This window comes from Rattus norvegicus, chromosome 5 (assembly GCF_036323735.1).
Source record: "Rattus norvegicus strain BN/NHsdMcwi chromosome 5, GRCr8, whole genome shotgun sequence".
In the NCBI taxonomy this organism is placed as follows: domain Eukaryota; kingdom Metazoa; phylum Chordata; class Mammalia; order Rodentia; family Muridae; genus Rattus; species Rattus norvegicus.
Genome location: NC_086023.1, coordinates 155,479,793 through 155,507,382, shown reverse-complemented (window position 1 = coordinate 155,507,382; position 27,590 = coordinate 155,479,793). Strand labels below are relative to the sequence as shown.

Below are 27,590 nucleotides of genomic sequence, written 5' to 3'. Positions count from 1 at the left end.
CCGCTCCCCATCAGTTTGAGATACCTTGGTCAATAAGGGCTTGTCCTCCACTTACAGGGACCAGAGCTCAGCCCCTGGAAAACACAGATACAGACACACAGATGCTCACGAAGCCAGGCTTGGTGGTTCATGCTCTTAATCCCAGCACTCAGAAAGCAGAGGTGAGCAGATCAAAGCCTGCCTGGTCTAGTGAGTTCTAAGACAGTCAGGGATATATAGAGACCTGTCTCAAAAATACAAAAACAAAATAAACTAAAAACTGCCCAGGTGTAGCAGTGCAGGCTTAAAATCCCAGTAATCGGAGATGGAGACAGACGGATCACACACACGGTGATCTGAGTGAGAATGGCCCCCAGACCCTCACACATTGGAATGTCTGATCCCTCCCTAGCTAGGGAATGTTTGAGCAGGATTAGGAGGTGTGGCCTTTGTTGGAGGAGGTGTATGCCTGGATTTGGGTTGAGGTTTTAAAAGCCCCTTTCACCCCAGAGTGCCTACCCACCATCGTAGCCTCTGTGTCTGGACCGGGATGGAGCTCTGAGCTCCTGCTGCTGTGGCTACCCGTGCTGACGTGCTTCCCATGCACAATGATCAGACTAGACCCCTTGGACTGTAAACAAGGCCCCAACTAAATGCTTTCTTTGTAAGAGTTGCTTCGGTCATGGTGACTCTTCACAGCAGTATAGCAGTGACCAAAGACATAGCAACACATTAGAGTTTAAACAATAACAGGAGCTAATAAACAATAAGAAAAAAAACCCAAAATCTTGTTCTGTTTTAAATTTTTTGAGGCCAAAATGGTCTCAAACTCAAGAGATTCTCCTGCCTCTGCCTCTATCTCTCATTGCTGGGATTCAAAGCCACCAGCCCTGACTTTTTCATTAGCATTTATCAAGTATACAAAGTCCTGGGCTTCATCCTGACTTTTTCACAGGAATGCACTTTGGTCTCGCTCACAGAGCTGAGGCCTTGAGTAATTAAGAAAACAGAAAGCTGGGCACGTGGGCCTTCCTTACACCTGACAGCATGGAAGCCATTCAGTGCGCACGTCCAACTACTGCATTCATGACATGAGGGGCAGCTGCCACAGGGCACTTCTCTAGCATGCAAGAGGATCTGGGTTTGACTCAACAGCACACACAAAAATTAACTCCAGTAAATAATGAAAAACTGCTTTGTAAGTAAAGCCTGCTCTGGGATGCCGCTGGGAAGTGCGAGCAGCACAGGCTGCATGTGCACTGCTCTCTCATTCTGTGCGCAGAAATCTCTACTAAGGAAATACCTGGACCGCTGCTAATCATTCTGCACAGCAAAATCCTGACAGCCATAAAGACAGACATCTTAACCCACACACATGGGCAAAACGTCTGCACACACATGCACACACCACACACACCAGAAAAGAAGAGAAAAACCCTTTCTCTCTTAACTTTGAAGAGGACAATGTCTTACTGCCCATGGAGATATACTATTTCTTCCTGGTTGCTAAGCAGCTCATCCTGGTCATCCTTCATCATCTCAGTGACTAGTCACAAAAAGGACAAGAACTCAGGCAAAACCACGCCCATCCACTGGCAGTGTCTGGGGAGTGGCCCAGGGGAATGCCCAGAGACTTCAATTCCCAACTCTGACCATACCCACCTCTCACCTGAGGCTTCCTTGTGGGACCACAATGTTCCCCACTCCGCTGCACCAGAAGAGCGCTCTTAAATTCTGCCCTGTCACTCACTTCACCCACTTCACCAACTCATCAGCACCCTGCATCACCCTCAACACTGCTGCCATCCACCGCCAGGCAGGCGCGCTTGCTGCCTTCTGCAGCCAACACCGCTCGATGAACGACAGCAGCTGCTGAGGTTTCTTGCTGCGGCAGAGAAGGGGAGGGTCCCTTGCTGAGGCTATAAATCCCAATACTAGTGGCATTTCCTCCTGACTGCAGCATCTGCTATACACTCTGCCTCAAGCAATCCCCACTCTGCCAACAGCAAGGACCTAGGGCCCTGTCTCCCACCATCTCTTCCTGCTTAGTCCCATGCAGCCCAGAAGCAGGCAGGTCCTGTAGCAGCCCTTGCTGCAGTAGCAGCCATCTTTTGGTTCAGCTCTGCTGCAGCCCCAGGTGGAAGGCAGGGCAGCACAGGACTTTGAAAAGGAAACTCAGACAGACTGTCTCCCCCAAAGGCCGAATTCATCTGCCAAAACACTAAAAATGCAGGCCTCCTTTACATTGGCAGCACCGCTCTCAACGAAGCGCTGGCTGGCAATGTACCAGTACTAGCATGGCTACTGCGGACCACAGGCAAACCCAGTGCCCAGGAGCATGGAGCGGGCTTAGTTGACTGAACAAGCAGGTTTTCTGCTATTGTTCTGGAGAGGAGCTTCACTGCTGGGGATCAAACCCCAGACCATGTCTACGCTAAGCAAGCACTCTAACTGAGCGATGTTAAAACTACTCACTTAAACTGAAAGTGCTGTGAGAGGAAGAAGAGAAGGCGGAGCCCTCCCCTCCTTCCCTCCATGGATGTTATTTTAGATCCTCCCTACGCTCTTACATCAACCAATACAACAATCTGTCTTACAAACACAGATCCCTAAAGAGCCAAACTTGAGCTTTATTTCACTTTTCAAAATAAAGTATGTTAATTTTTCTGATTATAAAAGCAGTATCTGACTGGGCCGTAGAGGCACATGCCTTTGATCCCAGCACTCAAGAGGCAAAGGCAGATGGATCTCAGGCCAGCCTGGTCTACGAAGTGAGTTCCTGGACAGCCAGAGCTACAGAGAGAAACCCTGTCTCAAAAACAAAACAAAACAAACAAACAAACAAAAAAGCAGGGGAGGATTTTCAGTCACTCTGAAATCAGATGCTAAAACAATCTTAGGCCATTAAGGACATCAGGGCTGGGGAGCTGTGTGGTGCTGGAGCACTTGTCCACTTGTCCACTTGTCCACTTGTCCAGCTACTATCAGGCTCTCCCTGCAACCTATCCCAGCCCATCAAGATGAGCACATACATTCGTTAACACAATAGGTCAATCTCTGTTATCATCTACAGGAACAAAGACTAAAACCTCGGCCAGCCGCTGCCCTGCTGAGTTAAAGAGACTGGGTATCTGCTGTAGTCTTCAAAGCTGGATACTCATCATAAACACATTATCTTCAGTTAAAAGCCAGTATCAAAATCTTGAGCATAAACCACTGAGGAAGTAAAAGGGATCCCAGGGTTGGGGATTTGGCTCAGTGGTAGAGCGCTTGCCTAGCAACCGCAAGGCCCTGGGTTCGGTCCCCAGCTCCGAAAAAAAGAAAAAAAAAAAAGGGATCCAAGAAGGCTGAGGGTGTGGTACAGTGACAGAGTGTTTGCCTGTGACATGTAGAGTACTGGGTTTGATTCCCAGCACCACACACACACACACACACACACACACACACACACACACTCACACACACTCACACACACACTCACACACACTCACACACACACACTCACACACACACACACACACACACACACACACAGTTGAAGTTCAATGCCAACCAAGGTTACACAGGGAGATCCTGTCTTAAAAAGCAAACGAAGGGGCTGGGGATTTAGCTCAGTGGTAGAGCGCTTACCTAGGAAGCGCAAGGCCCTGGGTTTGGTCCCCAGCTCCGAAAAAAAGAATCAAAAAAAAAAAAAAAGCAAACAAACAAAAAACAAGACAAGCCCAACGCCTGATCTCCATTTGGACCTCTCCAGCCTGAAGGATGAAGGAATTAAAATGCACAAAAGAGGGTCTCAACACACTCAAATCTGTGACTGACAACTAACCAAGCACCCCTAAACTGCAGGGAACTCAAAGCAGCAAGTGCACTTCCCAGCACTGGGGAAGTGGTTTAACGCTAGCCTAGGCTATAACCCAAAAATAATATAAAAGACTGATCAAAGTGCTACCAAATTTAAATAAACATTATTAAGTCTCAGGCGAAACTGGGTACGGTGGCGCTCACCTATAAGCCCAGCAGTAGGGAGAATGAGGATCCCCAGTTCAAGGCCAGTCTGGGCTAAACAGTGAACTCCTGCCTCAAAAAATTAATTAATTAATTAATTAGTTAATTAATTAATTAAAAATAAACACCTGGGCTGGAGAGGCGACCCGACCAGTAAAAGCAATTCTGTTCCTCCAGAGGCTCCCGCTCAGTCCCAGCACCACACGGAAGTTCACAGCCCTCTCTTAACTCCAGCACAGGGATCCGATGTCCTCTGCTGACCTAATCATGCACTGCACCTACGTGACACTGACAAACACTCAAACACATAAGTAAAAATAAAAACCCAGGCGATGGTGGCGCACGCCTTTAGTGCCAGCGCTCAGAGGCTGAGGCAGGTGATCTCTGAGTTCCAGGCCAGCCTGGTCTACAGAGTGAGTTCCAGGCTACACAGAGAAATCCTGACTTGAAAAAACACAACAGATAGATTAGACAGCAGAGAATCTAAAAGTTACAGGTAAGCTCACAGTTACATCGGTTCCTAACGTTCTCCCACTTCTTCTCAAGTCAACGTTTACGATTTTCAAGTGCCATGGTCACTCTTCACCCCACAGCCCTGCTGAGGCACACAAGAGACACTAACAATGTGTACTCCTGAACTGAGCAGTTTTCTGCCACTGTTTGACAGAATCTAAAATGTTCTCATCTCCAAGACCCCTCAATGGAGGTCCCAGCTCCCTCAGACTCTCAAGGCGCTCTCGGGCCCAGAAGCACTATTCTAACTCAGCTGAGGTGCCTGTGAGGATGCGGAGTAGACATTTCCATGATCTGTTCACCCCAAGACTTTGGCTCTTTTGACTCTCAATCCCAACACAATATAACGCCAGCTGCCTTGAGCGGTCGGGAAGCAACAGAGTGAGCAGGTGAGGCCGCTGGGGAGCAGTGACATCATTACACTTTGGACATCAGAAAAGCCAGCAAAAGACCGATGCCTTTGTTTACATTGCTTACCACGCTGTTGGCATCTCCGGCTGTACAACCACCTACTGTCAGCAAGCCCCATTTTTTTTTAGTTAAGGGTCAAGAAGCATCAAGCTTAGAAGTAGCTTCTCAAAAGCCTTCTCATCTCTCCAAACACAACTACATGGTCATCCACCAAATCTTGGGAACAGCTCAAAGGACAGGTCATTTCTGAAGATTTGTGGTCCAGAACGCAGTTAACTGGACATAACAAAACCAACCTTACAACCAGAAGCCTGCTTCATGTTGCAATGGCCTAGGCTCTATGGAGATAGATAGCCTGGGCTCTATAGAGATAGCCTGGGCTCTACAGAGATAGCCTGGGCTCTACAGAGACACCCGTTCTCAGACGCAGGGAAGTGCTTCAGGAACACACCAATGGGTGTCAAAGAGAGGAACTGAAAACAGGCGGGTGAGATGGGAATCACTCCTCTTTTCATGACAGCCACTTTCTGTCACGGAGCACCCTGACCCACTAAATGCAGCCCTCTTGCTCCACTTGTGAAGACTTTCGATTCAGTTTCACTTCTCAGAGCCAAGTGGCCAACTTTAAGAATCCTGTGTTGCAAGATTCCCTCTCCAAGCCCACTTCTCACTTCCAACAGAATGACTAAGAAGTTCCTACTGACTTCATACACAATAGCTTATCTAGACACTAGCACTTATCATCTGGTTCTTAGAGAGGGTGAACAAGAGAATCGTCTTATAGCTCAAGAGTTCAAGACCAGTCCCCTAAACCACACTGGAAAAAAAAAAAAAAAGCCTAGAAATTCGCCATCAACTACGAGGCAGGAGAGCAGCTGAGCGTGAGCAGCTCAGTTCTTGCACAAGACTGGTTGGTTCAGCCTCCCCCGCGACCCAGTGGCTAGGGAAGCAGGGGCAAGCCGATGGAGTTCTGAGAACAGCCTGGTTCACGTAGAGATCTAAGACACATAATGAGACCCCGTCTCAAGCAATAAAATAAAAAAGCTGATCGAGTAAGGCTGAAGGACCAAGGTGCAGCCTGGGGTGAGAGGACACATCTGGTGTGCAGGATGCGGCTGCCAGGGTACAGCACTTAACCCTCCCAACTGCACTTCATCCCTCACCAGCAGATCTTCCATCAAAACCGTGAGGCCAGAGATAGGGCTCAGCAGGTAATGACAACTTACCACACAGCATAGAGGCCTAAGTACTCACATGAAAGTGTGCTGTGACACACACACACACACACACACACACACACACACAACCAGTAGTTAACAAATTTTTTTTCCTTTTTTTTTTCTTTTTTCGGAGCTGGGGACCGAACCCAGGGCCTTGCGCTTCCTAGGCAAGCGCTCTACCGCTGAGCTAAATCCCCAGCCCCAGTTAACAAATGTTAACATGTACTTGGGGCGAGGGAGAGAACAATGAGTAAAGTCTGCTGTGTCAGCAAGAATGAGGTCCTGAGTTTAGATCCCCAACACTCACATGAAGGAAGGCTAGTGTGGTGGTGTAGGCCTGCAACCACGGGGAAAGAGGTGGATCGGGGGCTGCTGGACAGCTGGTGTAGTCGAAATACTGAGCTCCAATCTCAGGTGGAGGGCCGGTCCCAAAACTGAGGAGAGGGACTGAGGAAGACAGTTGATGTTAACCTCTAATCTCCAAAAGCACGCTCACAAGTGAACATACCTGTACACTCGTATATGGAAGGAAGGGGGAAAAATGAAGAATTTAGGCCCAAAATGGGCCTTAGCACCTCGAAGCCTAAGGCAGGATGGTCAGTCAGTTCAAAGCCAGACTTGGCTACAGAGTTGAAGGTCAGCAAGTGATATATATGTCCCTGTCAAAAACAAATGACTACATAAATAACAGTGAACTTAAATCACTGATTTCAACCAGGCATGGTGTCATACACCTTTAATCCCAGCCCTCAGGACAGAGGGAAAGGTGTGCACATCTGAGTTCCAGGCCTCCCTGGTCTTCATAACTGGATCCAGGTTAGACAATGCTATGCAGGGAGACCAAGTGTGGAAGATTATAGATTGTAACTACTGCACAGGGTTACATAGTTTGTTTTAAAAGTTCTAAGTATGAAATGTGACTGTAGGAACTAAACAAAGATACAGAGAAAGCTACTGCGGCACCTGGCGTCAGAGCTGCAAACAAGGCGCAGGCTGACTGTCCAGCCAGTCCCCAGGCTTTAAATGCAGTGTTAAGCCTCCATCACTCTCAGACTCCATAACGAAGCTTGCTGGGACCTTCTCTGGCACTTCATAGCTGTCCCACAGCTTCCTCACCTTCAGCTCACAAGCCACACAGAGTCCTGAGACCCTTCGCCTGTCCCCACCCCTCCACGGTCTGACATCACTTGTCTTCCCACCTTTTCAGCCCACACGGCTGTTCCACATCATTTGCAAATACCTTCCGTTATCTCCACTTCCTAAAGGGATCGGATGTCCTAACCACTTCAAACCCCACATTTCCTAAACTGGATCCATCTGCACTCACTCTAAAGACGAACACAATCAAACCCTACATCTTTACTCAGTCAGTGACCGCATCGTTCCCCAGGGGACGCAGGCTCAGCAGTAAACAACACTCACTGACTGTTCGAGGACCCAGGTTCTATTCCCAGCACCCACACAGTGCCTCACAACCCTTCCTTAACTCCAAGTCCAAGGGATGCAATGCCCTCTTCTGACCTCTGTGGGCATTCGGCAGGCATGAGATATAGACACGAAAACAAGACACTCATACACACAAAACAGCAAAAAACTTCCCACCTACTATGGTAGCAAAGCACAGATTATCTAACTAGACAGCTATGACACCTTCATGACACCTTCAGTGCTTCCACTATTGGGTCTTCTGACCACAGCAAACTCACCACGGACCATTCTTTAACTGCTGAGCAAGACTCTGAAGGCTCATGACACTTCACTCAACTGCGGATGGCCTTCCTCGTAACTAAATCCTACTTCCTGTCCTCTAGCTCTCAATGATTTGCAAAGCTCAGCTCTACCAACTCCCAGTGGAACAAACACCTCAAATTTCTCAACTGTCTACTTGATACATAGGAGGCAGGGCTTTCTTTGCACCTCCTTAAACAGTAAATACAAACTGGTATTTAAGAGACCTTTGTTTGTTTCCTTTGCTTACCGAGTCAAAAAAAGACCTTGTGCCAACCACGTACCAGGCACTGCTAGGATGATCCCTAGTACCAAACCACGGCCATGAGAGCTGGACGCAGGGCGGATGTCTGAAGTACAGGTGGAGATGGATTAACGAGAGCCATCCGATGTCTATCTCGGATCTCCGTATGCAGATGGACATACATGTGCTGCCACCGCAGCCACCTACACGTGCACACGCACTGGGCACACAGGTGGGGATACGGTACGTCTGCCATTACCCTATTTAATCATAACCCTCTGAAAAGGAGACAAACTCCCGTCCCTGTTTTGTATATGTAAACAGAACCTCTCAACAGTGATGGGCTTTACCCAAGCTCAGATAGCTTCAGAACCTATCTTAATCTTTAGTATTTCGGGGCTTTAAATTGGATTTGGTTTGGTTTGGTTTCAGTTTTTTTCAAGACAGATTCTCTGTGTAGCCTTGGCTATCCTGGAACTCACTGTGTGTAGACTAGGGTCGAACTTATCTGCCTCTGCCTCCGGTGTGCTGGGATTAAAGGAAAGTGTCACCACCATGCCCAGCAATTAAAATATTTTTTAATTAAAATATTTTTATTATTATCATAATCATTAATTTTTATATGCATTGGTTTTTAACCTGCATTGTATGTGTCTGTGTGAAGAGATCAGATCCCCTGGAACAAGTTATAGACAGTTGTGAGCTGCCATGTGGGTGCTAGAAATTAAACCCTGAACCCTGGCCTCTGGAAGAACAGCCAGTGCTCTTAACCACCGAGCCACCTCTCCAGCCTGTCGTCATCAGGGGAAAAGGGGAAGAAGGCAAGAGCGAGAGGCAAGAGCTCTAACTGCTCTAACTGCTGAGCCACAGATTAAAATATTTTTGAAAACTCAAAAATATTAGTAATTGATGGCTATCAAGATGGTTCATCCAGTCAGACTGGGCTCAATCCTAACACCCACACGGTAGAAGAGAACCAACGCCCAAACGTCCACTCGTTCACTCGGGCACACGCACGCACGCACGCACGCACGCACGCACGCACGCACGCACAAATATGGTTAAACAAGTGTGATCTTTTTCAAAGCTATTAATACTGTTTGCCTAAATACTTAATTGCACAAACAAATGAATTGCAAAAGTTACTACAGATGGGGAAAACCACACGAAAGTTAAAAGACCAGTAAGCTAGTACGTAATGAATGAAACTGTTCCTCTCCACCTCCCTCTCTTACTAGTCATTTGTAAAGCAGGACATGTGTGCACACAGGCAGGCTTGTGTCTAGAGTGGGAAAGGAGAGCAGAGCAGCAAGCACCTTAGCGCCTTGTGCAGTGTACTGGCCATGCAGACACAGGCAAACCAATGCTGTCCCTGGGCGAGGGCGGCGGCTATGAGGGTTCTACCACCGCCATTTTTTTTCCTTCTTTTTGGTTTTCCAAGACAGGGTTTCCCTGTGTGGCGCTGGCCATCCTGGAACTCACTCTGTACATCAGGCTGGCCTTGAAGTCAGAGAGAGATCTGCCTGCTTCTGCCTCCTGAGTGCTGGATCTAAAGGCACGCGCTGCACTATCACCACCCCTACCTCAGTTTTCATTTGAAAAGGAGCTCTGTGGAGCGGAATAGATGGCTCAGCGGGTAAGAGCCTGCCAGAGCCTGCCTTTTCTCTGGTAGACCCCAGTCTGGCTCCCAGCAGCCAGAATCAGGAGGCTCCCACTGGCCTGGAGCTCCTGTCCCTGGTGAGGCAATGCTCTGTGGACATCCACACTGCACTCACATACCCAGAGACACACAGGCACACACAAGTAAACAGCCACAACGTATAAAAGGAGCTCTGTACACGGGACAAAGCTTCCCTGCTGTCTACACAGCACTTTTAAGCAGTTTGAATGAAAACAGCTAAATGAGTGCCACTTCAGGTGATATCTGAGCTGACTTTAAAGTCCTCAAATTCAAAGAACTTAATAGGAAAACCAAAAATTCAATATAAGACTCAAACAACTTAGGCTACAGTACTCAAGACTCATCAGAACTTCCAGTGTCCCCTCCTCACCTCAGCACCAGGTCTTTTAAAAATGTAGTAAACATACATCATTTTGTGAATGTATTCTGGGCAAAGAAATTCTGAACCCAACATGACACAGTGCTGTGCCTATAATCCCAGCATTCAAGAGAAGGTAGGATTAGTGCTTGAGGCCTGCCAGAACTACCTTAGCGAGTTCAAGGCCAGCCTAGGCTATACAGTGAGATCTTTTCCACAGCACACACACGAAAACCTGAGCAACAGGAGGCAGCGTGGTCCCTGCACAAGACACACAAATTATCTATTTTCCCATTAGCATGCACGATCAAGGAACAATTTAATTCTCTTGGGGTCTATTTTTCAAATGGCTTCCACTGTGAAAATACACTTAGGAAGCTAAGCGAATAGGATCCTATGTGGGCCCAGCCTAGCAACAAACTGAGCTCCAGGACAATCTGCGCTCAAAGTAAAACCTCCTCTCAAAATGAAACAAAATCCAGCCTTCGGGCTGAAAGTTCAGCCTGCTGCATGGTCAAGTGCCCCATAGTATTGGCATGGGCTAGCCACTAGCCTAGTACAGAGGGGACACGAAGAAAGAAATGCCTTTAGAAACGAAGGAATTCTAAAACTCCAAACATCCATTTGCTCAGGAGATGTAGAGGAAGAAAAATAAAATACAGAACCACTCCATACTTGGAAGAAAGACTAAGTCTTAACTCGTGCAGACGAGGGACTTCTGACCTTCCTTCCTACCTTCCCCAATACACTGCCGTAACCAATTTACATGGTGCTAGTGTTCAGACTCAGGGCCTTGTCATCCTGGGCAAGCAACCTGGCACGTGCTTCACTCCCCGCCTTCAGTATTATCTTTACATTTACAGGTCAGAGGAAACAGAATAATTTAGAAAGTTAATTCTCAAAGTACAATTTTCTCCATTAAACGCTGTAGATAAAAATCCCCTAAGAGGGAAATCAACTGCCCCGATGAACCCCATAAGCATACTGCAGGGGCTGGGGCAATGGCTGAGTCAGTGAAGCACCTGCACTACAAACACGAGGACGTAAGTTCAGACCAAGCATCCACAGAGTAGAAAACCAGGCCTAGCCACACATCTGCAACCCCAGCCCAGGGAGGTTAGAGATAGGCAGACCCTGGAGTCAGCGAGTCCATCCATGAGCCAGTGCAGTCATAGAACCTGTCTCAGAAGGTGAGGTGATGGAGAAGACACAGGATGTTCGCCTCTGGTCTCTACATGGACACACACACACATGCACAGTAAGGTGTGTGACACTCAAACAAACTCAAACTAACACCCTGTAAACAACTTTAAGCAGAGCTTGCACACACAACTCAGTGCTTAAGAGCATTCACTGGTCATCCCAGCAGCAGGCTCCAACAGCAGACAACACAGACACACACACCCCATCCACCGGGGGGCGGGCGAACTTTTTTTTTTTTTTTTTTTGGTTTGGTTTTTTGGTTTTAGTTTTTTCAAGATGGGATTTCTCTGTGGTAGCTTTGGCTGTCCTGGGACTCACTCTGTACACCAGGCTGGTCTTGAACTCGGAGATCCTCCTGCCTCTGCCCACTGAGTGCTGGGTTAAAGGAGTGAGCCACCACCTCCTTGCTAATTCCTTGCTCTTAGTAACTGTACTATGGTTATATCAGACACTGAAGATTAACAAGGTGGGTACAAGACCTAAAGCAAAGTCAAGGAGACCCTCCTGCTATGTCAGCAACTTTTGTTTAAGGCAAAAATTAGTATCTGGCTAGACAGATGGCTCAATGAGTAAAACACTTCGTGTCAAGCAAGTACGAGGATCTGAGCTCAGATTCTCAGAACCCACACAGAACTCAAGGATTTTAATGGGTTAAGGGGGCAGAGAGAGGAGAATCCCAGAGAATTCACAGACCAGAGCTCCTGTCTCCAATAAGCTGGAAGGCAAGACCCCGAGGCTGTTCATGGATCATGGACATGCACCCCAGCACTCACACATAAACACAAATACGTGTGTGTGTGTGTGTGTGTGTGTGTGTGTGTGTGTGTGTGTATCAATAATAAATGTATATGAGGGCTCTGTCTTCATGAATGTCTGTAGGCCAGAAGAGAGTACCAGATCTCATTACAGATGCTTCTGAGATGCTATGTGGTTGCTGAGAATTGAACTCAGGACGGACAGCCATTGCACTTAACCGCTAAACTACCTCTCGCCCCTCAATGGTTCTTTTAAAACAAAGGAGAGTTCAAGAATTTGCTCCTATTTAAGTTCACACACAAATGCCACACCTTTACAACTTGAAAAAAAATAAATGATTAAATACAAACTATTGGACATCGAGCAATCTCCCAAAGCATTTCAGTAAGACACCTAGAAAGAGCAGGAAGCCTTCCAAGTCTCTAAGTTCTAAAACAGACAGTAGGTGGGGCAAGCATGGACTCTGCCATACAGATCAGGAGCCAAACAGAAAAGGGAGGAAGTTAGGTCACTGTCAATGTTACAAAAGCTCTCAAATCACTAACAATCTGCGTAAATGAGTTGCCTAGACAAAAAAAAAAAAGATAAAATAAAATAAAAATAAAGCAAAACCCTTTCTTCTCTAAGCCTCTGAAGCAAAGGAAAGATGGAGCCAGAACCCTGAATCCAAAAACCCAACATTCCCTTCCAACTTAAAGGGGCTGGAGATGGCCCAGCGGTTAGGAGCACTGCTGCTCTTGCAGCGGTCCTGAGCTCAATCCTAGCACTCACAGGATGGCTCACCAGCATCCTAACTCCAGCTCCAGGGGATCTGACACCCTCTTTGGGCCACCAAGACCACCAGGCAAAAGCCTGGCACACAGACACACATGCAGGCAAAACACCCAAACACATAAAATAAGTAAAAAACAAACAACAACCAAAAAAATAGCTCCTAAGAGGACTCTTCAAATACACCCCAAACTTCAAACACTTTTGTCACTGTTACATTTACTCAAACACATGTTTTTAAATTTCCTCTGTGCTGAGCTATGGTGTACTTGGACATCCGGACCATTATTATTTTGTAAGAATATTCACCTTCACTTTTTTATTACTTGGATGTGTGTATTCACAAGCCAGGTGCAAATGGCTGCTCAGAAGCCAGACGAGAGTGTAGGGTCTGCAGAGGCTGAAACTGCAGGCAGTTGTGAGCTACCCAACTTAAGGGCCCTCTTAACCACTGGGACACCTCACCAGACTTGTTTGTTAAAGACAAGAGCCAAGCACAACCCTCTTCTAAGATGCTGCTTCCAGCAGTGGATGGAAACAGACACACACACACACACACACACACACACACACACACACAGCCAAGCAATAGGCGGAGCTAGGGGAAGGGGGGAGTCTTGTGGAAGAGTGGGGAAAGGGTTGAGGGAATCAGAAGGGGTCAGAGACACCACAAGAAGCTCTACAGGGTAAACTAACCTGGGTCCATGGGGGCTCACAGAGACTGAACCACCAACCAAAAAGCATGCAGGGGCTGGACCTAGGTCCCCTATACACTTGTAGCAGATGTGTGGTTTGGTCTTCATGTGGGTTCCCTAACAACTAGACCAGAGGCTGTCTCTTGACTGTTGCCTGGCTTTGAATCCCTTTCCCCTGACTGGGGGACTTTGTCAGGTCTCAGTGGGAGAGGATGCTGCCCTTAGTCCTGCTACAACTTAATGGGGGAGGGGGCAACGACCGACAGGGGATCTCCTCTTCTCTGAGGAGGGGAAATGGAGGAAAGGCTGTGAGGGTGGGACTGGGAGAAGAGAGATGGGAGTAGGCTGAGGGGGTTCGATCAGAATATAAAGTGTATGAATAAATAAGTCAAGAATGAAATCACCGACTGTCCACACCAACAGTCAGCTTCAAGCACACTCCTCCACTCACCACAACATGAAGGGTCTGCGCTAAGGTCAAGTACTCATGACAGCTCTAGAAACAGCAGTTACCTCAGGAAGTTGAACTTGTTCCAAGTTCTATTTCTGAAAGATCGACAGTGTAATACTCAGAGTATTGGCCACCCTGAGTAAGCCTCAAGAATTCAACAATCTTAATCATTTGATACTTGATGGCATTAAAACTCTGCAGAGATTAATGAAGATCCACTTCCTCTGTATACATTAATGAAACTTACTAAAGAGCAGGCATAACCTTACTGCTCTAATATTCAGATTTCAAGTCACAGAAGAGGTTTTGTTTATGTGTGGGAAATCTTTGACTGAAATAAAGTCCATGTTTTATTAAACTCACAAGGTTATTTAAATGCCTGGTTTGGTTTGGTTTGGTTTTCTCCTTTCTAAAAGAGCATCTACTATGCAGCCCTGAAGGATTTCAAACTCCCTATGTAGACCAGGCTGGCCTTGAACTCAAGATTCACCCACATCTACCCCTACTTCCTGAGTGCACAAACAAAATTAACGTATGACACGACTGACCTGGAGAAGACTTCAACTCCTGTACTTGGCAGAAGCCTTGAAGTCAAAATTCAAAGAAACTAAACCTGCAGGAGCTAGAGACGACTGCAAACCCTCCCCCGCCCGCGGGACTGAGGGTGGTCCTGGCAGTCACAAGTACTGGAACTCCCCCTCCAGGTGATCTGACGCCCCCTTCCAGCTTCCTCGGGTACCTTATACACCAAGAATTAAAAATAAAATAAAATCTTCTTAAAGTGGAGGGTGGCCCAATTCATAGTTCTTAAAAGGCTGGGCAGGAAGGACCTCAAATTCTAGGCCAGCCTAGGGTACAAGGGAAAAAAAACCTGATGTTTTAGCCACCTGGTATGGTGGCACACTCTTTAATCCCATCACTCTCAGGAGGCAGAGGTAGGCAGATCTGAGTTCAAGGCCAGCCTGATCTACAGATTGAGTTCCAGGACAGTCAAAGCTACACAGAGAAACCCTGTCTAGAGGCAGGGGAATGAGGCAGGGGGAAGAATGGCCCCACAACCTCATAAATTTGAATGCTTGATCACCAGGGCTTTGGAGGTATGGCCTTGTTGAAGGAAGTAGGTCACTGAGTGTAGGCATTGAAGTTTCAAATGCCTAGAATCTCTCTCCTCCTGCTGCCCTCAGCTATTTCTCCAGTACCGTGTCTGTCTGTGTGCTCCCATGCTGATAATAATGGACTGAACCTCTGAAACTCTAAGCCAGCCCCAATTACATGTTGTCCTTTTTTTTTGGAGCTGAACCCAGGGCCTTGCGCTTGCTAGGCAAGTGCTCTACTACTGAGCTAAATCCCCAACCCCACCACATGTTGTCCTTTTAAGAGTTGCCCAGTCATGGAGTCTCTTCACAGCAACGAAACCCTAATACAACTGCGTACAAGATATGAATAGGTCATTTTTAACAAATGCCAATACAACGTGAAAAGATATTCATGGTCATTAGCCACTGTGAAAATGCAAATCAAAACCACACTGAAAAAGTGCTGCCCAGCCAGTGGGAAGACCTGCTGACACATGATGACAAAGAGGACAGACTGTGGTACTCACACAGTTCCAAGGTACCAATGATGTAAATGCTCAGAGAAACTGTAAGTCCTCCAAGTGGGAACCAGGAGTTACCTCATGGAGCAGCAACTGGACTACTGATGTATGCTCAAGAGAACAGAACCTAAGCAGACTTTTTGGCTACTTATCATCCAATAACCAAACGGTTCAAACAACCCAAACATCGACCTGCTGGAGAACAGATAAAAGATGACAGATGCAGAACCTCCCTCAATGGGGCAAAGAGGTCAAATAATGACGCATGCTCCACACAGATAAACCTGGAAGTGTGTCACACCAAGGGACAGATTCAGTTCATTCCGTATATACATATATATACACACACACGCACACATGCACACACGGTCCAGAAGAACCAGGTAAATATATATGGAGGATTCACAATCACTTAGCAGGAGGAGAACTCAGGAAAACAGAAGGCCCAGTGATCACTCTGGGGTGTTCTAAAACTATAGTGAAAGGGGCCAGGGAGGTGGCTCAGTGGTTAAGAGTATCTGTTGCTTCTGCAGAGGACCTGGGTTTTAGTCCCAGCCCTTACATGGTGCTCTCAACCCTTTTAACTCCAGTTCCAGGGGATCCAGCACCTCCTCCTGGGCTCCATGAGCAATGCACACATGTGGTGAGAGACAGGCAAACACCTACTGACACATAAGGAAACATGTTTCCTTAGCTGAACAATTTTCATATGGTTCTGAATGGCTCAAAACTATGGACTGTAGTCTCTAAATGAGTGATTCCTATGGTATGTCTATTAGATCTTAATAAAACTGTTTGAAAATAAGCGAGGTATCATGATACACACCTTTAATTCTGGCGCTAAGGCAGCAGAGTCAGGCAGATCTCTGAGTCTAAGCACAGACTAGTGGATGGAGCAAGTTCCAGGCCAGGCAAGGGTACAAAGTTTGACCTATGTCACATAAGTAAATGGGGAGCCAGCATGACAGCTTCCCATGCAGGCCTGGACACTTCAGTTCAACAGTCACAAAGGAAGAGGAGAGGGGACAACCCCTGTAAGTTGTCCTCTGACACACACACTTTAGGAGCATTCCACCACCAGAATCTGGTACTCCAAGCGCTCACACAGGACTCGTAGGAATAGTTTGCTTCATAGTGGCCAATACTGTACATCATTTCCCTGTGACCCCCAGCCCCTGACCTTTTCCTTACATTCATTCACCTTTGCATCAAGCTGTTTGTTTTCTGGGAGTGGGGGTAGGGTGGGTGTGCTCTTTTGAGAGTGTCTCATTTTGAACTTCTAATCCTCTGGTGTCCACCTCCCACACCCAGCTTGTACGAGCGTGCGTACATGCATAAGCACAAGACACAGAAAGTAAAGGGACAGCTGGTGGAGGTCGGCTCTCCACCTCATGGGTTCCTGTGGTTAGACTCAGACGGGATTTGGTAGCAGACCCCACCTTCCCCCACATCCAGTCAGCCCTCGAGTTTCTTCTATTTCGTTTTCCAAGCCTAGTAAAGCCTAGAAAGAAGCCAAGCGGTGCCTCAGCCTTTCTAACAGGACTTCCTTCTACCCTCAAAGGTCCATTCTCAACGGTTTACAGCTGAGTAATTTTCTCCTTCCATCTACTTTTACCCCGTCACTCCTAACTCCTCTGTCTCCACCTCAGCTCTGCTTCCCTAACCCGTCAGATCTCTTGTAAATCTTCCCGTATCATTAGCACTTCCTGAAACCAAATTATGACATCAAGGAGAGGGTCATGGTGGGGAGAGGGTCATGGTGAGGAGAGGGTCATGGTGGGGAGAGATTGGGGCAGGAGGATCACCATGAGTTTGAAGCCAATAACCTATAGACTACATATCAAAATCCCATTTCAGAAATGCCAAGAAAGAAAGCCCAAGTGGTGGCGCATACCTTTAGCCCCAGCCCTTGGGTGGAGGCAGCAGGCGGGTCTATTTGAGCCAGACTGGTACAGACTGAGTTCAGGGCAGCCAGGGCTACACAGTGAGACCTTGTCTCGAAAAACAAACAACAAACAAAAATAAATAGTACGAAGAAAGAAAAAATATAAAACTGTAGATAACATGGCCTTATTTTCCAAAAACCTAACCGAATCTGAGATCACTGAAATTAGCTCAGGTCAGCACACAGTTAGCTGTTCTCGTGTTCGGACAGGAATGCAACCCGAAACAAGTATATTAAGAGAATACAAGAGCCAGGGAGAGTGGCTCAGTGGCCATCCTCCACGAAATCCCCCCTAGAAGCCAGGGGAGGTGGCCCACAAAGGAACACCAGCACTAAAGGCTAAAGGAGACGCCGACCCAGCCCAAACCCTTCTGAATCCCAACCTTGCTTAGGGACTGGCAGGAAGGGATTCCAAGTGAAGTCTAACATCACAGTGCGGAGGGTTTACAAGATCACGTGAGAGGACACATATATGTAGTTCTTTTTTTTTTTTTCTTTTTTTATATTTCCTACTAAAGCCAGGCACACTGACAATGCATTTCATCCCAGCACCTGAGTGGCAGAGGCAGAGGCAGCAGCTCTCTATAAGTTCAAGGCCAGCCTGGTCTCCATAGTAATCTCCTAATGTTACTTGAGTATGATAAACCTGTTTTGAATCTAACTACAGATGTTGGTCCTGTTGCTTCCGTGACACCCCAGGCCTCACCCCCATTATCTAACCCTCAAACCCAACTTAGCCACTTCAGTTTTATAAACTGGGTCAACACTATTCTATCTCAAAGGAAATCACAGACTTCCTATTTAATCATATATCAGTACAAGACAATTGCAGGGCATCCCTGAATGCTGAAAGTGAGTTAAGATGCCATGCGCAGTATCCCTAAAACTAAGCACTAGCCTCGGTCCTGGCAAGCCACCGCCAACAGGACACACAGCACACCTGCTTCTGTGGCGCTTACATTCTCGCATCCTCAGAGTCAGGAAGCACGCAGGGCTCAAAAAACACAAAGAAGCTACTAGTTAATAAAGGTCGTAAAACCTGACGAGTTTCAAACGCACTTAAAATAGACTGAACTGTCTCCAATTTCAGCTGAGGCTACAGAGAGTGAAATGCTTCTCCTGGGTGGCAGCAAGCCAAAGAACTGGAAGTCATCTGAGAACGCAGAAGTCGCATGAGACCCTGCGGCATTTCACCCACACAATCTCGGCGGTGCTTCAGCTCTGCTGAAGTAGTCTGCAGGACTAACCATCAGGAAATCCTTTCTTACTGCATTATCTCAAAATCCCATCCCTACAGAAAAACAGGTCCCACACAACAGTTTATTCCAGAACCCATTCTCCCTCATGCCTCAGAGCTAAGCCCATCACTTGACACCCAGTTGTCACTGACCATGGCAACTTTCCACTCTCAAACCATCACAACCAACTTTATACAGTCTAGAACATGAACCGCAGAGACACTTGGGTCTCAGGCTAAGTCTGGTGGGAAGCCCCAGCCAGCAAGCCTCTTCCTGTGGTTCCACATTAGCATTCTAGGAAGACCAAAAAGCTGCCACCAGACACACACAGATATCATTAACTGATCCAGTTAAGCCCCACCCTATACCTGCAATAGCAAAACACACCTCAAAGCACATCTTCAAAATCCCAAACCCTTGGGATTCAAGATCACTGACCCCTTCGCTGGAGAAAAGCAACACAGATGCTCCGTGGAACTCAATGTGACCAACCCAATATAACACTCCTATTACAGTGGAAAACCCGGAGAAAGACCCAGGAGAACCAGAAGTCCAGGAAGCTCAAGGTCAACCCCAAGTGACAGACTTTAAGGCCGACCACACAAGACCCTGACTCAACACTAACTCAATTAGTGAGAGCGAACACAAACCCTGCCTAATTCACACCCAGCACTGCTGAATGTTATCAAGCTCCATCTGGTCTTTTAAGGTTAAAAGAAATTATTTCAAAGTCAAAGTCTATTATCAAAAGGTCAACGGCCTTTTGTAGAGATTTTAGATTTATTTCTTTTATTATTTTATGTGTACTGTGCACCATACCATGGGTGTGCCTGTGGAGGTCAGGAGACAGCACGGATCCCCGGAACTGAAGCTACAGACAGCTGTGAGCCTCCAGGAGTGCTAGGACCACATCCAGGCTCCAAACAGGGACAACCAGCGCTCTTAGGCACCCCAAAAGGAAAATGGGCTTCTAGGGTTAAGGGGGGGTGGGCACACATGCCCATCCCATCAGGTACAAAACACTCTTGACTCTGTAACAACTACATTGTCTACAGTACTTCCTCCAGTTCCCCACAACAGGGGAGAGGCAGGCGTAAGAGTAAAGCCCAGCTGGCGGGGCAGCTCCAGAACAGGAATTACTCATTGCTGCAGGACTCTTAATCATTCTGTGAACCCAGAGTTTAGTGTGGGGGGGTGGGGGGACTTTCTTGCTATGGTGTGGTTCAGCCCTTAGCACACACCTTTAATCCCAAACAATGAAGGTAAAGTTAGTTTGTAGAAAGAAGCAGTCATGTTAAAAAATGATGTCTAATTGAGTGGCAGATAAAGTGATGAATCAGAGAAAGATTTGACAGAAAAGGATCTGCCCAACCCTCAGAAGAGAGGAGAGAAGGAAGCTACTAAGAGAACAATGTAGAGAGGGGGAAGGAGGCAGTTTTATCAGGACAGTTTTACAGAGAGAGGTTAGAGAGAGATCAAGCTAGACACAAGTGAAGACAAAATGAGCCAGAGAATGAGGAGTCAGAAGATCAGACAGACTGACAGAGTTAGAGGTCAAACTAATTCAGAAGTGGCCAAGAGAGAAAGCAGCAAGATTGAATTAGTCAGCGTGGAGAGGAGTTTTGAGCCAAGACAGCTGAGCTGAACCAGTCAGCCTCAGCTCATAAAGAACTAGAAAGGGTGAGCTTAGTCAACAAGGGTAGTGGCTGACAACATTCTAGGCCTAGATAAGATTGTACAGAGGCGAGAAGCTTCCAGGACTAGGCCTAGGTTGGCAGACGCAGGCAGTAAGCCTCAGAGAGGACAGTTCGAGCAGGAGAATAAGAATCCTTTGACAACTCATGGTTCTACCTTGCTCAGATGTTAACTCCCTCCAGGAAGCCCTGACTCCTGTCTGCACACCGGACTCACAGCAGAGTGGTCACCAAGTCTTATCTCGATCGTATCCTACTTGCCTGTTGGGACCAATCTCTCTGAGGGTAAAGGTTATCTCAACCCTACACCTAGCAACCAGGCACAGCAGGTGGTAAGTAAATGAATACAAATAAATCTGTAAACACACACCGGAGCCATTCTCTCCACTGCGTGTAAAAGATGCTGTCAAACTTGTTAAAGAATCGCCCTCAAGATTCATCATAAACCTCAATATAGAAAAGCAACCTGTGACAAGCTTCAACTCTCAGGTGACCAAACCCACCCATCCGTGGCCAGTCAACTGGCTGGAGGCAGCAGATGTGCTCTGACTAGGCACCTGGGAGGGCTCTCCCTCTTCATTACCACTTTGCCATCTCTTTTCTCCCTCCATGAGGATTTGCCTTCAAAAATGTTTGGTTTGGCTTGGTTTGAGACAGGGTCTCACTGTGTGGCCTGACTGGTCTTCAACTCTAGATCTGCCTGCTTCTGCCTCTGAAGACTTGACACTTTTCTTGACAGAGTGGCTTCGGAGCTGCTGGCCACAAGAGCCTCAGAATTCCAACTGCTGGCTACCGTGACCCTCTGCTGGAGGCCTTGCTGACTCGTGAACAAGCAGAACCATGAACTAAGTCCACTGGAGGACCTCCATGCTGTTAAGGCTCAGTGGGGGAAGATAGCCTATTTGTCTAGCAGTATGCTGTTGTGAACAACTTAAAACCCTAGACCATGGCTGTGTTCTACATTCCTCAGCACGGCTTCTCTCGGATGCAGCGGAGTACTGACACTTCCTCCCAGGCCCACACACAGGCTGCTCACCCAGCCAAGTAAGAAGGCCACCACAGGCCACTAGTCTGCTCACACACCACCCTTCACTGGCACAGGTGACCCGGGAAATTAACTTCTCTGCTTATCAGTACCCCTGTCTGTAAAACAGACACCTACCTCATTAGAAGTCTCGGAAAACTTAAATAGAATGCTGCATGTACGACCTCTACAGCAGCAGGTACTGAAAATGGGTGTTATTATCCAGACCTCGCTATCAGAGCGGAACATCACACACTTCACCAGCTAAGGCCAACTTAATGTCCAGGGGAGAGACGATTAAAAAAAGAAATAGGAATATTGCAAAGATAGAAAGAACACTTATGACAAAGAAGCCAGAGACACAAGTCCTCTTCTGGTTGACACCGGTCTCTACCTAGTTCTGTTCCTGGAAAGAAACTACTGTGTCTCACTGGCTTAACTGGCTGCCCCTAAATAAGAAAGAAGATTCCCTGAATCACAGCCTCAGCCTCCGACACAGACGGACAGATACTGTATTCCTAACATACAGAAAATACTTCTGCTCAAATGCGCACCTAACTCGAGTTCATTTATCCAGAATTTTCTGAAACGTGGGCAGGCAGTCTCAAATCTAAAGAGCTGGGATTTTAATGGGGGACCCAGTAACCCCCTGAAGAACTTAAGCATGACTGGTTTTTGATCAAAATGTTAGTTATTCTGTCAGCCAGAAAAAGGATGACCATCGTTAAGATTCTCATCAGAGGGCTGGAGAGATGGCTCAGCGGTTAAGAGCACTGACTGCTCTTCCAGAGGTCATGAGTTCAATTCCCAGCAACCACATGGTGGCTCACAACCATCTGTAATGAGATCTGCTGCCCTCTTCTGGTGTGTCTGAAGACAGCTACAGTGCACTCAAATAAATAAATAAATCTTTAAAAAAAAAAAAAAAAAAAAAGATTCTCATCAGAGCCACCTCAACCTCAACGGGGAAGCTCAGTTGAGCACATCAAGACACAAGACAAACATTCCCAAGCTGCGGTCTCACCAAGCAGAAGCTTCCAGTGTCTGTGAGGGACACTCGCAGCATGTTCTCCTTGCTCTGAGTACTGTTCGTGTTAGGGTGTTTTTTTCTCCTTCCGGGCCTGCCATCCCATACCTCGCTCGCTCTGCTAGCAAACATCCATTGACTCTTTGAAGTCAATGTGGCCATTTCTCCTTCAAGTGGTCTCAAGGGTCCTGCAGTTCAACACTGATGCCTGCTTCCAGCTTCAGGCTTCCCCTCAAATCCCGTGTTTTCAACACTTCCCTTCATTTCCACTCACACTTGAACACTCAGCACGGATGAAGGACACCGGCCAGCCGACTCCTTCCAACACACTTTCTAGTGCACTGCTTACTAACTCACTTGCAGCAACTCCACCACATGCTGGAAGGCATGGAAAGAGCCGACTCCAGCCCCAAGGGCTTCTACGGCACCATCTTACTGCACGACTGCATCTGCACCAAGCCCGAATTCCCACATCCCCTCCAGTTTGAAAAGCACAATGCTCTACTGCATTTCTGACCTCTTCCGTTACCAGGTGACGACATTTTACCACGGCTGTGTTCTGAGGTGGCTCTAGCCTACACTTCCTTTACTATCTAGTCAGATGCTTATTCAGCAGTGTCATCTTGCCAGGAATAAAGCAGGAATCACAGACTACATCAAGTATAAAATGTCAGCCGCCATGACATGAGGCAAAACAGAACCTTAAAGCAACATGGTTGGCGCCGACATTGCCATGAAGGGTTCAGAATAATCTCTACTGTAAAGAGCGCCTTAAACGTATTCCCATTACCCACCGCATCGTCTATTTTACAGAAAAGATAAAACCTAAGTGGAGCTCCAACCATTACTTCCAAGTTGTAACCAGCTTCAAGTTTTTCCAGTCCTTCAGCTGTGAGGTATAAGGAGAAAAAGCACACGAGGGCTACTCAGTACCCCGCTCTGTATCCAATGAAGCCACCAACTTCGCCAAGCACTGTCACAAACAACACAGCAATCCCTTACTTGCTCTTCTGTCAAGAGCACATACTGTGCACTTCCTCTGGTTTAACAGCCTAACAGCTTAAAGAGGCAGGTAAGGGATAGATAACTCACTTGGCCCGGAGACAGAAACCTACGAACACAGGCCATCAAGAAAAACAACCCTAAAATGAGAAGGGAATGTGAAAGAAGTATGAAGCGAAGCTAGGTAGACAAGCTAGGCGGACTGGAGCGACCCAATTCTACCCTGAAGCAGGCTGAGCAGCCAACCTACTCCTCCACAGGCCAGTAGCTGCGCATGTGGGTCAGAAGTAACTGGGTTTTCCATGAACGTGCAACTTTCTCAGCCGTGAGCGAGGAACTGAACAGAACGGTGCAGGGTCAGAACGTTATGAAATCAGCACACAGACAGCACTGAAGCACTAAGATGTGGACTAACAATACGTAAAGAACGCAGAAAGGACGCTTGACAGAAAACAATGACCTGAGGTGACCCAAGAAGGGAAGCGTTTTTCCCTTCTCAAAGTAATTGATACAGGCAAGAATCAAACTACACAAAAAGACAAGCTCAAACACACTCCCATCTTAAAAGTCAAATGCGAGAACCATACAGCGCAGGGGACATCCAAAAATCATTTGTGGATTCTTGGACAAGTACAAGAATGTGGGGAGGAGGGGCAAATGCTGAAATGTTCTTCTCAGATAGGTAACAAACACCTTAGCTTGCCAAGTAGTGTAGCGCATGCCTCTAATCCCAGCATTCGGGAGGCAGAGGCAGGCGTGTCTCTGAGTTCAAGGGCAGCCTAGTCTACAGCGCAAGTTCTAGGACAGCCAGGGCTACATAGAGGAACCCAGTGGGGAAGGGGACGGGACACCAACCACCTTGCTGAAGCTCCATGGGGGAGCCATGAATTTGAAGTTTAATACTGACTAAAACACCAGGTACCAAGATTTTTCAATCAAAGCTGCCCCAACTTCTCTATCAAGAAATTAGACACATTCAAAACTAAGACACATCCTTGAGGGCCCGAGTACCCTCCAGACATCAAGTCTATGAAGGAGCAAACTTACTAAAGCCCTTTAAAAAGATGTACAGTGTAACACCCATCTTGGAAGAAGTGAGACTTCTGGGGGTGCTGGGTAATGTGAGTTAACTTCCTCTTCCTTTAAAAAGGTCAAAGACAGGGAAGCGCCCAGTGTAACATTTCCTCCTTAGCCGGTTCCACCACAAGCCACAACACAACTCTAATTGCTCAAAAAATAAAATAAAATATAAACAAAACTAAACACTAGCCAGGGGGAGTGCTTTTCCTACACTCACACTGAAGACTGAAGACCCAACTTACCTCAGGAATGAGCTGATTCGTTTCGAACAGGAAATTTAGCAATAAACTTTACTATGTATTCTAAATAATAATTAGAGAGGCCACGGAACCCTGCAGAAGGCAGGGCCTCCCAACAATCAAAAAAGCCTTGCCTGCAGGGCTGGTCCCAGGCACCAGCAAATTCTGCCCAATAAAGGGGAGGGAGCAGCAAGGGCAGGGTTCCCCCAGATCCACAAGAGCTGCAGAGGCACGGCCCGGTGGAGCTAGTGTCCACGGTACCGCAGAGGGTCCCGGGGTCCCCAGCAATGCTGTCACCGGTGCACCCCAAAGGCTCGACTCAAGCCGGGAGCAGAGCGGCTGCCCGTCCCTTTCCTTGCTGGGCTATGACGGCAGGCAAGGAGGTTCCCACCAAGGGTCGCTCTGGACCGCTGGAAGGTGAAAAGGATACTGTTGGGGCGCCGGGGTCTGGAGGGCCCTGATGTTCGGGTGAGGAGGGGCCGCCGCTACCGCTGCTGCCGCTGCCGCCGCCGCCGCTGCCGCCGCCGCCGCCGCCGGGTGAGGAGGCGGTACCGCCGCCGCCGCCGCCGCCGCCGCCGCTCCGGTGCCGGGTCCGGTTCCTGCTGCAGCCGCTGAGCCTGATTTCAGAGCCGGTTTCTGCGGTAAACTCATGGCAAAGCGAAGCCACCAACCCCCCCAGAGCGGGACCGGGCGCGCCGGGGTGCAGGGGCCGGGGGCAGCGGAGGGGCGGGATGGGGGCAGACCCGGGGAGGCGGCGGGAGCGGGGGGCCGGGGGGAGGCTGGGAGGAGGAGGAGGAGGGGGCCGGGACCGGTCACACACGCCCTCCGCCGCCGCCGCCGCCGCCTCCGCCGCCGCCGCCGCGGGCAGCAGCAGCCGCCCCGCGGGCCAGCACCACCGGCTGCCGGTCTCCGTGACAACGCGACCCCGGGGAGGGGGGGGCCGGACCCGGCGGGGGCAGGAGGCGGAGAGACCGGACCTTTCACGGCAATATCCTCATGGGCCGGCGGCGGGGGGTCTCTGTCCCCCTCCCCGGGGGAAGCGGCGCCCTTCTCGGTAGCGGGGCTCGGGCGATGCGGACGGATTTTCTTCACTCAACGAGCAGAGCATCCAACATGGCGCTGCGGCCGCCTCCAGCAGTCCGGCAGGACGGCCGCTCGGAGCTTTTCGGCCCTTTTCGGAAGGACTCGGCAGACCGAGGGTGGAAAGCTCCCTCGGCTATTTCCGGAGACTGCGAGCGGCCGGGGTTCTTCGGGAGCGCTCGGGAGCGTCTTCGGCCGCTGTTCGGGAACGCCGCAGGAGCTGACACTCTTTCTCGGCAAAGATCGGTGATCCCGGACCGCTGAGATTCCCCGCGGCTCGGTGCCGGGCTGAGGTAGAGACCAGAGGAGAGGTCTGTAGGGAAAGAGCCCAGCCTCGAAGAACCGCACCCGAGGCAGCTGTCCGCCGAGACCTGTCAAGCAAACGTCGAGAGGCGGCGGAGCGGAAAAACCGAGTCTCTGTGGAGGGAACCGCTAAGCCAGAGCACAAACCGACAGATAGGAACCCGCCCGCCGCAAGGAGTTATTAACATAACAAATGCCACTCGCCGGCCCTTGACGTCGCAAGTCCTGGGCATTATGTCGACACGTCGTCCTCAGATGCCCTAAGTGCGAAATGGAACGAGGAGCCCCATTTTGCAGAGGAAGCCCGGAGAAGAAAGTGACTGCCCCAGGGTTCCTGGCTGGGAAGGGATGGAGAGGATTCAGAAACTGGATTCCACCTTCTCTAGGATGAGCCTTGCCTTCTACGATGCAAAATGGCCTGCCTTACCAGAAACTTTGACCCTGAGCTCTGTAGAATGGATATCTTCCCACAACCTTCCTCAAGACTGGATGGCCTTTGGCTACAACCTGTAGTCTGCTCCTCATTCTCCTTGGCTTGGGTAACACTTGTTGATAAGGTCTTCTCCTCCCCACCCCCACTCACACTTTGCATACCACCTGCACCCCTCCATAGGGATATTGTCCCCAGTACACATTAGCCGAAAAGGAGTCACAGACATGTGGCACTGTGCAGATACAGAATACTTTATTAGCTCATATAATCCCAAGAAATAGATAAACGCCTATTCTTACAATGAAGACTCTGGGGTCCAAAGAGGTTTAACTGTCATCTACACTACTTAAAAAAAATAATTTTTTGAGATGGCTCAAAACTGACAGGAGTCTTTGCCAAGGACACATGACCAACATGGACAGAGGTAAAATTAGTGTCCTGCGTTCTTGATTTCCAAACATGAGGGCCCAAGTTCAGTCCCCAGAATTTACTCTGGAAAAGTCTGGTGTGAGGCAGGTGTTTACAATCCCAGCCCTGAGGTGGAAGCCAACAGTTCCCTGAGGCTCACTGGCCACAGTCCACTCTGATGAATTCCAGGCCAATGAGAGACCCTGTCTCCAAATTAAAGGTGAACAGCACCCTCTGGTGAATGACACCTGAGGTTGTCCTCTGGCCTCCATACACATGAACACAAACACAAGATCAGTGTCTGACTCCTGCTACACTGGTGGATTTCGGAGTGGGGGAGGTGGTTGTTGGTATTTGGGGGTGTGTTGCCTTGCTTGCTTTTGTTTTTTAAAGATTTATTTATTTATTGTATATAAGTACACTGTCGCTGTCTTCAGACACACCAGAAGAGGGCATCAGATCCCATTACAGATGGCTGTCAGCCACCATGTGGTTGCTGGGATTT

At 48.3% G+C, this 27,590-nt stretch overlaps 1 protein-coding gene across 45 annotated transcripts in view; it reads right to left on the bottom strand.

Annotated features, from left to right (window-relative positions):
* Positions 1 to 26,005, bottom strand: part of Eif4g3 (eukaryotic translation initiation factor 4 gamma, 3) — a 220,817-nt gene extending 194,812 nt beyond the window's left edge. For 42 of the 45 annotated variants that reach the window (XR_010066363.1, XM_017593294.3, XM_017593298.3 and 39 more), the window contains exon 1: positions 25,292 to 25,512. Coding sequence is in view for 41 of the 45 variants with exons in the window: in XM_017593294.3 (XP_017448783.1) it covers positions 25,292 to 25,512 (221 nt within the window). In the remaining 4 variants the exon portion in view is untranslated. Of the gene's footprint in view, positions 1 to 25,291; positions 25,513 to 25,838 lie in introns of those variants that run through there. The other 3 variants (NM_001401860.1, XM_063287466.1, XM_039109671.2) reach the window with 3 other exon arrangements.
* Positions 26,006 to 27,590: the final 1,585 nt, after the last annotated feature.